Below are 14193 nucleotides of genomic sequence, written 5' to 3'. Positions count from 1 at the left end.
GGCCAGGCAGCCCCCTCTCTGGGCCCGGGCCCTGTCAGGAGGAGCAGAAATCGGCAGAGCAAGCTCATTACCCCATACACACGCTCCCTACCCTCACATCACAGCGTTTCAGCCAAGAACAAGTCTCCAGTGGGAATTCCCTTTCCTCTTACTTTTAAAATATACAGTAATTAACAAACTAATGCTATTAACTGCGACAACGAGGAAATTACAATAAAATCACTGCAGAGTCCACAAGCCCTCGGCCTGGTGGTGGGTGGGTCTCAGCTCAGGCTGGAGAGGAGAGACCCAGTCTGGGCCCAGGTGTCATCGTCTCAGCCACAGCAGGGTCCCCTCAGGCTGGGAAACTTCTGCAGGGGCTTTGAGTCCTCAGCAGGCTGAGCCAGGGCTCAGGCACAGCTGCCGCATTTCCTGTGCAGGAAGAGTCAGGATCCCGGCCATTCTTCCAGGCCCGGAGGTTCACTCTCTTACGAAACCCTTAAATAATAGAGTTGTGGCCTGGTGCTGACCTGGGCATGTCTGTGAAGACATGGCCCCTGCTCTGGAGCAGGCCCAGCGACTTCCCTTCAAGGTCGCGGGAGGTTCCCACAAGGCAGCCCTCCAGAGGATTCAGCTCAAAGAGAGCCTGGGGGAGGGCCCGCTGGACCACCGTAACCTCCTTCTCTGGCTCTGTGGGAGCATCTTCAAGGTCACCCTATCCATCCTTCTGCATTCTTTCAAGCACGGTCAGGCTGGGCCTTTCCTCTCGGGGGAGGTTTTGCTCAGGCATAGCCAAAGACCCCAGGAAGGAATAGGTTTGTTGTTGCCCGACTGTCTGGAAGTCTGTTTACAGTCTGACTTCAGTCCTTCATGTTGCAGCCCTGTGTAATTTCCTCTGGTGAGCTCCCAGCAAGCCTGGCCCATGAATTCCAGGGGCCCTTCCTACATGTGCCTCCCCACTCCAGGTTCACTATATCCCCTGGTGGTCCTCTGCATCCCCTTCCTCCATCAGGTGGCCATGGTGACCGGGAAAGGCAACGTGTTCTGGTCCTACCCCCACTAGACTTTGACTCCACTTGCTTATTGACAAGTGTCTGCTCAGAACTTTTAGAAAGGCTGTTCAGAAACCCACAGAGAGGTTATATTGTTGTTCCTGTTTTACAGATGAGAAAACCAAGGCTCAGAGAGGTTAAGTGACTTGGTGGAGACCACACAGCCGTCAAGATGCTGCATCAGGACTTGAACGGCGCATTATATGTGCCCACGTGACTCCATCTGCCTTGTCTCCTCTTGGTTCTAAGGGGAATGAATACTCCAGGTAAGAGGACGGAAACTTTCAATTTTCTTTTCTCTCCATGACCATGCTGGGCTTGGGGAGGTGAATAAAAAACTAAAAAGGTAGCTCATCTCATTTCCCTTTACAACAGCATCATGAATTGGGTGCTATCAGCACGCAGATTTTACACATGGGAAAACTGAGGCTCAGAGCAGTGCAGTGCTCTGCCCAAGGTCACAGGGCTGGCGGTGTCGGAGCCAGGAGTTAAACCCTGTCCTGTCTGACTCCAGAGCCCATTCTGCCTTTAGCCACTTGCTCGAAGAGTGAAACAGACTGACTTGAAGTCAGCGACAGTGAGTCCAGCCAGGGAGAGTGATGAGTCCGAGGACCTCATTAGGAGCGAAGCTGCCACACACGTCAAAAACCCGACCGCCCAGACAGCCCCACTCCAGCTTCCAGCATGCAGTGTAAACATCCTCACTAATTCACCAAACTCAATCACGTTACCGGGATGGATTTTCCCATCATTACTCCTGAGTGAGTGACAACCTGCTCAGACACTTGTCTTCCCCACTGCCTTCAGAGAGTTTCGGAAATCAGAACGCTTTGCTCCCTAAGTTGATTTCAACTTGTCCTAAAGTCATTTTAATTGGTGCAGCATCAGAGGCAATTTGGGTAACTTTCTGAGAGCCCCTTCCTGCCAGCACTGAGTTACGGGGAGGGGGGTTTCTCGAATGCCACCCGGCCCCTGGGTGGCACTTTCCCCTCCTCTGATTGGTCAGGAGACCTCGCTCCACACTTTATTTTCTTGTTTTTTGCTGAGGTTCCTACTGCTGGTTCCTGAGGATAACAAGATTCATTTTCTCAATGGCTTTGACAGATAGGATTGTTATTGTTATTACACTCGTATCCCACCTTTCCTCTGAGGAGCTTAAGGCGCTTTACAAATTTGAAAATTATCTAATAATCTTCCAGAACCCTGAGAGAGGGGGAGAAGCTGCAGCTAGAGGCACTGCAGTACAGCCAGAGAATCCCCACATCCCTCGCCCCTGCAACCAGGGAGGGTGGGCGCGTGGCCACTGCTGGGTTGAGGGCACTTGGGGCCGAGAGCCTTCAGTGGTCCTGCTCCCCCGTTGAATAAGGAAGAGGAATATGTCTGCGTGGGAGAAGGGAGAGAGGAAGGAAGAGAAGGAGGGAGACAGACCCAGCTCCAAAGGACAAAATCCAATGGGAGGAGCCCAGGCAAGGAGAGTTTTCTTTAAAGACACAAGAAATGAGAGGAAGCAGGAGGCTCCCAGGGGCTTGCGGGTAAGAGAGCTGAAATTCAAAATGGAAATCTACCAAAGCAGCAACTAGGCCGGTTGCAAAAGACTCAGCTCCGGCATGAGAACATGGGCAAAAATATCGAGAACCCAAATTGCAAATTTAGATGGCTGCTTTCAGGTGGGTGTGGGAGGCCTCTGTGGACCTCTTTTTATGTTTCGCCTGGGGGCTGAAAGGTGTGCTGCCATTAGGTCTTTGCCAGCCTGACATCCTATCATTCTGTCTTCCTTTAGATTTCCTCTTGCCAGTGGCCCCAGTAATTGTAGCAGCTTCACTAAGCAGGAAGGGAAATCTACTATCAAAACGATGGAAGTGCTCAATTGTTTCACCATTATTTTCTTGAGAAGGTGTGCAGACCCCACCTTATAGGAGGCTGTCCTTTTGGGATTAAGAATTGGTGATGGTTCTAGGCTATGATCCAGCATAGTATTGTGGTTAAGAGCTGGGATCTGAGATCAGACAACCTGGTGACCTTGGACAAATTACATAACTGCTACACTGTGTGTGTGTAAAGTGCCTGGCACTGTCAGTCTTGAAGATGGTGAAGATGACAAGGAGGCAATACAGACGCTGGTGACATGGTGTGATAGTGTGATTTATGATAAGAAATATATATTTGGTCTTTGTCTTGTTTCTGGCACAGAGCTCCTATAAGCCTTGGTGGCAACCATAAAGATATTTTTGTTATGTTAATGAGGTGACTTTTGGAAAGCCCCTAGGTCACCTAAGGATGGGGCTGGTTGCCAGGGGACCTAACCATGTGATTAGAAGGTTGGAACTTTTAGTTCCACCCCCCTAACACTGCCCTCCCAACCCTGCTGCACGACTTCCAGGGAGGGGAGAGGGGCTGGAAATTGAGTTCAATCACCAACAGTACATAGGCATGATTTAATCAATCATGCCTATGTTATGAAACCTCCATATAAACCCAAAAGGAACCGTACAGAGAGCTTTCCGGGTTGGAGAACTCAGGGAGATTTGGGGAGAGCGGCTTGCTTGTAGAGAGCATGGACACTCCACGCTTTCCCCCCATGCCTTACCCTATGCATCTCTTCATCTGGCTATTCCTCAGTTATATCATTTTATTTAAAAAATGGTAATCTAGGGCAGTGGACCCCAATCTTTTGGGCACCAGGGACCAGTTCTGTGGAAGACAATTTTTCCACAGACGGGGGGGCGTGGGGAGGATGGCTCAGGCGGTAATGCGAGTGATGGGGAGCAATGGGGAGTGGCAGATGAAGCTTCACTCCCTTGCCCCCCCGCTCACCTCCTGCCGTGCGGCCCGGCTCCTAACAGGCCACGGACCGGTAACCGTCCGTGGCCCGGGGGTTGGGGACCCCTGATCTAGGGAGTTCCCTGGTGGTCTAGTGGTTAGGATTCAGCGCTTTCACTGCTGTGGCCCAGGTTCAATCCCTGGTTGGGAACTGAGATCCCACAAGCCATGAGGCGAGGCCAAACAAAACAAAACAAAACAACCCACCCCCCGCCCCCAAAACGGTAATCCAGCAAATAAAATGTTTCTCTGAGTTTTGTGAGCTGCTCTAGCAAATTAATTGAACCCGAGGAGGCGGTCATTGGAACCTTCAATCTGTAGCACAGGTGACAACCTGGACTTTCAATTGGTGGCTGAAGTGGAGGTGTGGGGTGGCAGTCTTGTAGGACTGAGCCCCGAGCCTGCGGAATCTGATGCTATCTCCTGATAGCGTCAGAACTGAACTGAAATATAGGACACCCAGCTGGTGTTCTAGAATTGTTGTTGGTGTAGGGAACCCCCCCCCCTTTGGAATTGGGGAATTAGAACCCTTTATATGGCTACCCTTCCCTTGAGCTTCTTCTAAAGGCCCGTCCTCTCTCAAGGACTAGGCAGCCTGGGCAAGACTCAGGGGCAGTTGGCAGGCTGGGGATTTGGGTGGGAAGGGTGAGACAGGGTCTAGAGACCCAGCATGGTGGTCTTTGAGGCATCTACTCTTCATCCTCTCCCCACCCCAGGCTTACCAGACTATGGCTGTCATTCCAATCCGCTTCGCTGCTCTGATCTGCCCCCTGCAGCCTTAAATGATGCTGGAGGTGCCGGCTCGCTGCATCCCCTCCTGCTCCTCTAGCCAGCACCTCTCCCTGAGTCTCCACTGCGGCTCTGACAAGGCTGCTTGGTGCACCCAGTCTTTAGAGAAGGCCCGGGCCCCCTCTGCTGTGACTAGGGGTTGGGGGGAGGTCCCCAGCTTAGGAGCCCAAAGGAGGACACTAGGAGGTGGAAGTGATGCCGCAGACCAGAGTCCGAAAGGCAGGTTGGGGAGGAAGGATAGTGTAATTCCGGATGGGGAGCTGGAGGGGGAGCACAGAAGCTTTTGAGTGTGAAGAGAGAACGCAAGATGGGGAGGCTCCGGTAGCTTTCCCCATAGTCCTCCTATCAAATGAGACACAGTAGGTACTCACTAGATGGGAGCTATTAATATGTATACAGACTTCTTAAATAATTAAGAAATTCTAAAACACTCAGCCCTGCAAGGTGCTATGGAGCTGGTAGCGTCCGTCCGTCCATCCATCCATCCATCCATCCAATATTTATTAAGCGCCAACTCTGTGCTAGACCCTATGTAAGGCACTGGAGCACAACGATGAACAAAAACAGACACGGACCCTCCCTGCACAGAGCTTAGAGTCTAGTGAGGGAGACAGGTTTTAAATAGGCAAACACACAAATAAAGAAATGATTTTAAAAGCAACCTGTGCCTTCCATCATGCAATTAACAATATCCGGGAGAGCCAAACTAAGGGGGCCAACTCTAGAAGGATGGCCAGGGAAAACCTCTTTGTGGAACTGCTGGGTAAGATAAGACCTAAAGGCGAGTGGGAATTGGCCAGGAGCAGATTGGTGAGTGAGCGCAGAAGGGACAATGGGAGCCAGGGCTACAAGAAGACTGATGGATGGGTTAAGCAGGGCCTGGGTCATGCAGGGTCTTAGAAGGAGGTGGGATTTTTGTTTTGTTTTGTTTTCATATTTAAGTGCAATGGGAAGTTACTGAAGGAGAGTGATATAATTTAAGTTTTTAATGCTCTCTCTGGCGGTTGAATGACAAATGGATTAGGGAGGGGGATGAGAGCTGAAGTAGCAAGACCAGTGAACCACTATTTCAGGAGCTAGCAAGGTAGGGAGGCCTCCCATGTCGTCCCTCTCTACCCACTTAGGGTCTAGAACACAGCCCGTCTCGACTTTGACTGAACATTAGAACCACCTGGGGAACTTTAAGAATCCCAGGCTGTCACCCAGGCCCAGGCCACTTACATCAGCATTTCTCAGGGTAGGACCCAGGACCTACAGTCCTTTTTAAAGCTTCCCAGGGGATCTCAGTGTACTCTTCCAGTATAGTCTCCAGCTCCAAGAGGATGGGGAAGGGAATTTACATTTACTGAGCGCCTACTGTGTGTCTGCTGCTAAGCCCGTTTAGTTGGCTCACATCCGTTTCCTTAATCCACAGCTGTGAGAGATGGATATTACTGCACTCACTTTGCAGAAGAGGAAACCGAGACTCAGAAGAGTGTTTTCTACTTTCTGGCCTTGAGGAAGTCCTTTAAACCTCTTTGAGCCTCATTTATAGTATGTGTAAATCAGGATGGTATCTACTTCATAGGATTGTCAGGAGAGTTAAATGAGGCAGGTTTGCCCACATTTGGAACATAATAACACTTCAATATATTATAACTGTTATTAGTGGAACCCAAGGCCCTAGAGTCAGTAAGTGGCAGAGGCAGGATTTGAGCCTCTGATGTGTTCTGTCTCCTCTAGGCCCCTCTGCTATAGCACAGGGGCCGCCTCTGCGGAAAGGCTGGATTGTGAGTGAACCCCGCCCAGGCACAGGGATCGGAGCCCCTACCCAAGCCTGGGAGGCAGCACCCACACCCACACTCCTCCAATCAGAGCTGCACTCACAACAGGCTTTCAGCAGGGTCTCCCTGCTTCCCTCTGAAAGGAGGGGTGGGAACGATTCTCCCTTTTCAGAGATGGGGAAGTGGCTTGCTCAAAGGCGTAAAGTTAGAGACAGAGCTAAGAATGGCCCCAGGTCCCCTATTTCCCTGCTGCAGCTATTTTCCTCTTGCTGGGGCAATGGAGGGGCAGATGAGGCTTGACTCAGTGCCTAGAGCTAGTGTTGGGATGCCAAGAACGGCGGGTAGTCTGAGGGTGAGGCCTGGGGCCAAGGGCCCAACTCCTCGGATCCAGTGCTGGTGGGTTCCCTGGCTGACCGGTGGGCCCAGCACCATGAGGGCCCCAATGCCATCCTTCTCTGAGAGTGCCTCCAGCTGGAGCCCAGAGGTTTTTCTGGATCTACCCTGGCCATGCTGCGGATGCCATGGGGTCTACTACTGACATAGTAGAACAGAGCAGCTGTGAACACAGGCTCTGAAGTCAGGCAGATGTAAATTTCAACCCCGGCCCTGCTCTTTTGAGCTGTAATATCTTGGACAAGTTTAACTTAAACTAAGCCTCAGTTTCCTCATCTGCAAAATGGAGATAAGTAAAAAAATAATGTAGATCAAATCAAGGATCTTGATAAGGAAGGAACTCCAAGACATATTATTGGTTGAAAACAAAAATGCAGAAGAAAACCAAGATGCAGAACCGTTTCAATATAGCATGCACCAAGCTGAATTCTTAAAAAGGGATCTCTCATGCGTGCACGTGTGCGCTTGGATATTACAGATACTATATCAGAAAGCCCACAGAACAACCCCCCTCTGGGGAGTGGGGCTGGGGTGGGAGTAGGAAGAAGAGTTACTTTTCTTTGAATATAATTGGTTATAACTGGAGCTGTTTGAATTGTTTACCTTGTGCAGGTTTTTATTTTTTTCAGTTAAAGTTTTTCTTTTTTTAATGGGGTTAATAATACTTACAGGGTTGATTCAAGAATTAAATAAATTAATGCATATAAAGTGCTTAACACAACACCTAGCACAGAGCAAGTACTCAACTTCATACCACAGTATTTGTGCAGCAGGTGGTAATTTCCATTGGTCCCAATTCTTCACTCTCTCTGCCGTGTATGCACACCCCCTCCATGGCCTCAGGACCTGCTCTGGCCAAGCGGGCGTGGTTAGGCATGCTCTCTTGCATTCCTGCCTTTTGCACACACAGGAAGTCCACAGTTTAGAATAAACCTCAGTTTAGAATAAAGCTCAGCTGAGCCCAGTCCAGATCCACCAAAACCCAGTCAGCCTGCAGGAAATACATATTGTTGTAGGACCCTAAATTTTTGGAGTGGTTTGTTATACAGCATTATTATGGCAAAAGCTGACTATATGGCAGGTCCTGTGCTAAGTATAGGGGAGACAGGAGTGAGTAAATACAGACACCACCCCTGCCCTCATGAAGCTTATACTCTAATGACAAAAGGGCTATGAGAGCATTTAATGGCAGAGAGGTTTGATCTAGGCAGAGGGTCAAAGAAGGTTCCTTGAGGAAGTGACTTGAACTGAGACCTGAAGGATGAAAAGCAGTTAACTAGGTGAACTCCTCCAGATAAAGGAACAGAATGTGCAAAGGCCCTGAAGCTGGAAGGAAACACGGCTCCTCCTAGGGGACTGACAGTGGCTGGAAAACAGAGAGAGAAGTGTGAGATGGGGAGGTGGGTGGTGCACATCAGGCAAGGATTTTTTTTAAAGCAACGGGAAACTATGAAATGGTTTGGGAAGAGGGTTTGGTGGAAGGGAGAGGAGGGCAGGATCAAATTTATTTTGGAAGAGGTCATTTGAACTGAGGTTATATACACACTGGAGTCATGTTAGTTGAGGTGGTATTGGAACTATTACAACATCTGCGCCCATCTCTGTATCTCAGCCACATTTGTGTCTATATCCCTAGCTGTGTCCTTGCCTTTGTATCTGGCCTCAGAAGCTCCAGGGCCCCCAGTTCCTTCCCAGATTACTGGGGTCCTTAAACCTTATGGTCCTCTTTATCCACACCACATGGGTATGCCCTGTGCATCTCTAAAACTCTTGCCCATCTTCTAGGTATCTTTGGTCTCTCCAATCTGGGCTGTGGTTGCTGGTCCTAGGCTGATGTCTCTGAACCAGCAGAGGCTGATGACTGCCCCCAGGGCTCCTGAGTCCGAGGCTGGGTGATGACTCCTCCCACATGCGGCAGAGGGAGAAGCAGGAGGCACAAAGGGCCCCGGCATCAGCAAAGCTTCCATCAGTGCAAATCAATGCAAGATTAAAATTCATGATGGTTCCGGGGCACAACTGCAAACAATTTGTTCAGTAAACTTTGTTTTAATTGGCATTCGTAGAATTTCCTGTTAATCAGGCCCCTTGGGCTCTGTGGGGCTGGGTTGCTCTGTCTCCCCATGACAGGACAGGGAGTGAGAGGAAGGGGGAGGGAGGATGGTCAAATGTGGGTATCTGTAATGATGTGCCTGGGTATGTCTCGCTGTGTGGACTTGAGCACCAGATTGGGGTGTCCACAGATGACTTTGACCAGGAGAACCTCTGTGCCACTCCAGGCGGGTCTTTGTGTTTTAGGGGGATGGGTGTGCCTGAGTCAGAGTCTATGGGCCAGTTTGTTGGGGAGTGTGTCTGTTCAGGTGTGTGCCTAGGTGCTGGGGTGATGCATATCTGTTGGGGCGTCTGTCCGAGCATGTGTTGGGACCTGTATCTAAGTGTTCATTTGTGTTGGTGCCTGCACACATGTAGCTGTCCAGGCATGGTCTGGGTCTCAGTGTGGAGGGGCTGGGCCCACAGCACTCACTTAGCCTTCTCTTTGGCTCCAAGAGATAGTAACTGGTGATGATCAAGTTGGGTCCTGACCTCAGAGGGTCTCCTGTCCATGAGTCCCTGGTCTATCCATGCTGGCTGTCACTGAATAGGGGCTGGGCCCAATGGTAACCTTCCACTCACACCGTGCCCACTACCTCTTTCACTGGGGCCCTGTTTCCCATCACGCACCAAAGGCCGGAGACCCAGGGCCTAAAGGCTTTTGAGGGTTCTGCTGAAAAATGTCAGTGACCTCATATATGAACAGAACTCACATGAAGAAATCACAAGTAATGAACGCTTAATACAGGTCTCCAAAATGGAGCATTATGCGAACTGCAAAGCTGCTCAACTCATGTGGTTATACACAAATCATATGTAATGTGGGATCTGGCTGCATTTCATTCTGTTTGATATTATGGGAGGTACATCCTCCAGGGGTAAGAAGACCCAAGAAGGTGTAGAGACGGTCCTGGTCAGCTCCTCAAGCTCCGGCAGCGAGCCCTCCCCACCCTGGTCCCCAACTCTGCTCACTCTCACAAGGAGCCAACCTCTGACCTTGAACAGTGATGGGGTCACCTTGGCACACTGTCAGACCCTGACACACAGAGACTGGGAAGGCATGGCCGTGTGTGTGTGTGTCTGTGTGTGTCACATGCCTCTGAGTGCCAGGGCTGCCTGCAGCTTGTGTCTCTGAATGGGTTTGTACTCAAACACAGAGAATAAGGGCAGTGCTCGTATTATGTGTAAGGTACTGTGTCTGATGCCCAGATGGTTAGGATGCTTCTTCCTGTGTGTGTGCGCACGCGCACATGTGCATGCCCAAGCAGATAACTTGCCTGAGCATGAGGGCAGTTAGGGGTGTGCTGGCTTGTGGGGGGGTGCGGGTGGCCCCCACTCCAGCATCCCTCACAATCATTATCCCAGCAGGAGCAGCTCTTGCCCTGGGGCCCGTCCTCACTGTTTCAACCAGCTGCTGCTTTTCCCCAAATTAACCCCTCTGCTCCAGCTTCTCATTTTCCTGCTAGGGGGCCATGGGCTGGCTGGGGAGGGGTCTCCGGAGGACAGTGCCCCCAGCAGGCAAGCTGATCTTCCACAGACACCCCCCCACACACCCCTTGTCCTGTGCCTGTGACAGCAGCGATTCTGTGACTGGGTATCAGAGTGTTGGTTGTGTGACTCCACACGCGCCCGTTTGTGTGTGTATTTGTGTGTGTGTATGTGTCAGAGAGAGAGAGAGTGACTGGAGCTGGGTCTAGAACGTGAATGGTTCAAGAGCAGACAGGAATCTCGAAAATAGCTCATGCAGCTCTATGTCAAAAAAACCAAACAACCCAATCAAAAACCAGGCAGAAGATTGAAATACACATTTTTCCAAAGAAGACATACAGATGGCCAAAAAGCACATGAAAAGATGCTCAGCATCATTAATTATCAGAAAAATGCAAATCAAAACTACAATGAGGGGCTTCCCTGGTGGCGCAGTGGTTAAGAATCTGCCTGCCAATGCAGGGGACATGGGTTCAAGCCCTGGTTCGGGAAGATCCCACATGCCGCGGAGCAAATAAGCCCGTGAGCCACAACTACTGAGCCCATGTGTCACAACTACTGAGCCCATGTGCCTAGAGCCCGTGCTCCACAATAAGAGAAGCCAATGCAATGAGAAGCCCGCACACCGCAACAAAGAGTAGCCTCCGCTCGCCACAACTAGAGGAAGCCCGCGGGCAGCAATGAAGACCCAACACAGCTATAAATAAATAAATTAATTAATTAGTTAATTAATTAATTAAAAAAAAAACTACAATGAGATATCACCTCACACCAGTCAGAATGGCCATCATCAAAAAGTCTACAAATAATAAATGCTGAAAAGGAAACCCTAGAACTACTATATGATCTAGCAATCCCACTCCTGGGCATATATCTGGAGAAAACCGTAATTTGATACATGCACCCCAGTGTTCATTGCAGCACTATTTACAATAGCCAAGACATGCACGCAACTTAAATGTCCATCGACAGAGGAATGGATAAAGAAGATGTGGTACGTATATACAATGGTACATATATACAATGGAATATTACTCAGCCATAAAAAAGAACAAAATAATGCCATTTGCAGCAACATGGAAGGACCTAGAGATTATCATACTAAGTGAAGTAAGTCAGACAGAGAAAGACAAACATCATATGATATCACTCATATGTGGAATCTAATTTTTAAAAAGTGATATAAATGAACTTATTTTCAAAACAGAAACAGACTCACAGATTTCAAAAACAAATGTATGGTTACCAAAGGGGAAACATGGTGGGGAGGGATAAATTAGGAGCTTGGGATTAACATATACACACTACTATATATAAAATAGATAACCAACAAGGACCTACTGTATAGCACAGGGAACTCTACTCAATATTCTGTAATAACCTATATGGGGAAGGAATCTGAAAAAGAATGAACATATGTGTATGTATAACTGAATCACTTTGCTGTACACCTGAAACTAACACAACATTGTAAATCAACTATACTCCAATAAAAAAATTTTTTTAATTAAAAAAAAAAAAAGAGCAGACAGGGCCCCCTGGCTGCCTGGGAGGGGTGGGGCTGTCTCTTGGTCCCAGCATAGGGGTCCTGAGCCCCTCTGGCATTGGGGAAGGGCCAGAAGAACCTGGATTTCAGGTGGCAGGGACGTGGCTTTGCCCGGCTGGGGATGTTGAGGGTCCAATGTAGGCTTATGCAGGGACACCCAGGGAGGCTCAGCCCAGGCAGAGGGTGGGCAGCCTCCTCCACCTGCCCGCAGGGCCGGATCCAGGCAAGGGAGACCCATGATCTCAGCAGAAGTTGCTGAAAAGAGAGGGAAGCAGGAAGACAGAGGAAAGAAGAGAGAAGTGGGGAGAGAGAGTTAATCCCAGAGAACCTTGGTCTGAGCACCTCCCTGAGGCCAGGGAGGAAGGAGTGGGCTCCAGAGAGTCCACCTGAGACCCAGGGAAGGTGCAGACAAGGGAGCCCAGGCCTGGGGAGATGGATGGACAGATGTCTCCGCTATGGGCACTCTGAGCTCCTGTGACTGTGTAGAAGGACCCAATGCCATGGCACAGATCTGTAGACCATGTGAGGTGGGTACAGGGACATCAGCCTCTAGCGCCTTGGCTCTGACTTTAAGACATTCAAGTTCTACCATGTGCCCCTGGGATGCAGTCGTAAGGGAGACTCCGGCCAGCCCTCATGGAGCTGCAGGCTACTGGGAGAGGCAGGGGAGGAACCAGCGAGGGGATGGGGGAAGCTCAGGGCTGTGGCGGCCCAGATGAGGCACATGACCCAGCCTAGGGATTAGGAAACATTTTTGGAGGAGGTGACATCTCAGCCCAGGGCTTGAATATAATAACAACACAGATTATCATCTGTAATAATAGTGACAAACAATAGCAATACTGAGCAACCTATCGCATGCTAGATATTTTATCTCGTTTAAGTTTTATAACTGCCCTGTGAACTAGGTACTAGAATCCCCATTTTACAGATGAGGAAGTTGAGGCTCAGAAAGGTGAAGTACTTTGTCCAAGAACAGAATAGCTAATAAGTGACAGAGCCAAGATTTCAAGTCCAGCAAAATCTGCACATTCACCCCAGTGAGACAGAGCCTTCTGTGGCCCTAAGTCACCTTTCCTAATTTCAGCAGCAGCCCTGTGGTCCTCTGAACACCCCCTCTGACCCTCAGAGGTTAGCCTGGCAGCATGGACCAGGCCCATGTGGGCAAGATGCAGGAGAAATTGGGAAGGGAAGCTGAAGTCCACAGGCCGGTGTTTGCAGAGACTGACATCTACTTGGCCTTGTTTTCATTGCTTTTTGGTTGAGAAGGGAAAAGGCCCACGTTTTTATGACACCAGCTTGTGATTCTATTTTCTGTTTAAATTCTGGGTGAGGGAAAAATAAGAGACATCAGAGAAACCTTCAGAATCTCATTTCGAGAGTCTGAGCTGCAGATAAATGAGCCTCCTCCAGAAACGCTACATCAAAGCGAATTTTCTCAGCTGTATTTTCTTTGTTTTAATAGGGCCATTTACTACATTAATATTCCAGGAAGTCATTTTAATTTCATGTTTATCATCCATTGGGAAAGTTAAACAGGATCAATATGGAACCAGTGGCAAATTTGGGGATCTTGGGGGAGAAGGGGAGTGTTTGGAGGCTATGGTGATGCCACAACCGGGAGTCCTTAGGAGGGGGAGGAGGCTGGGGAAGGGAGGAAGGGATGGGAGGGGTGGGGGAGGGGAGGGGAGGCTGGGGGAGTTGTCAGGTGGTAATTGTCTGAATCCGCAGAGGAGGAACAATTACTGAGCAGCTACTAGTGTGAGGCACTGTGCACACCTTATGTTTTTCAATCCTCACAACAACTCAGGAAGTAGGTACTCATTCCCATTCCTCACATATGGGGAAACTGAGGCTCAGAAGATTTGTCACATGTCACATGTCACATGTCACAGTTATAGGAGAACTCTGATTCATAGACTGATTCATTCTTCCAAAAAATAGGTGTCATGCACCTGCTATGTGCCAGGCATTTACCTAGCAGCTGGAGGCTTTAGGTCAATGAAAGTTAATTTACCAGAAGTCTAAGGCTCCATGTCAAGTCCACGGAATGCGTCTTTTTGGCGAATTGCCTGCTTCCGAGGAAACAGGTGGATCCCTGCCCTTGTGGAGGTTACGGTTAGGCGGGAAGACAGTTATTCATAAAGCAATCACACAAGTCAAGATGAACTTGCCCCTATGGTAAAGGCTTGGGGCTGGAATGGGGGCTTCAGCTAGACTGGCAGGTCAGAGAAGGTTTCCTGGGGGTGGTGATGCTCCAACTGAGATCTGAGGG

General features: G+C 49.5%; 1 protein-coding gene across 1 annotated transcript in view; it reads left to right on the top strand.

Moving 5' to 3' along the window:
* Nucleotides 1-8633, top strand: part of PCDH1 (protocadherin 1) — a 73778-nt gene extending 65145 nt beyond the window's left edge. The window contains exons 6-7 of the mRNA XM_057541393.1: nt 1144-1297; nt 8582-8633. Of these exons, the coding sequence (XP_057397376.1) occupies nt 1144-1147 (4 nt within the window). The 3' untranslated portion in view covers nt 1148-1297; nt 8582-8633. The remainder of the gene's footprint in view (nt 1-1143; nt 1298-8581) is intronic.
* The last annotated feature ends 5560 nt before the right edge of the window (nt 8634-14193 follow it).

The sequence above is a fragment of the Balaenoptera acutorostrata genome, chromosome 2 (assembly GCF_949987535.1).
Source record: "Balaenoptera acutorostrata chromosome 2, mBalAcu1.1, whole genome shotgun sequence".
Taxonomy (NCBI): domain Eukaryota; kingdom Metazoa; phylum Chordata; class Mammalia; order Artiodactyla; family Balaenopteridae; genus Balaenoptera; species Balaenoptera acutorostrata.
The sequence above is the reverse complement of the archived record's forward strand: the minus strand, read 5'-3'. Positions and strand labels throughout refer to the sequence as shown.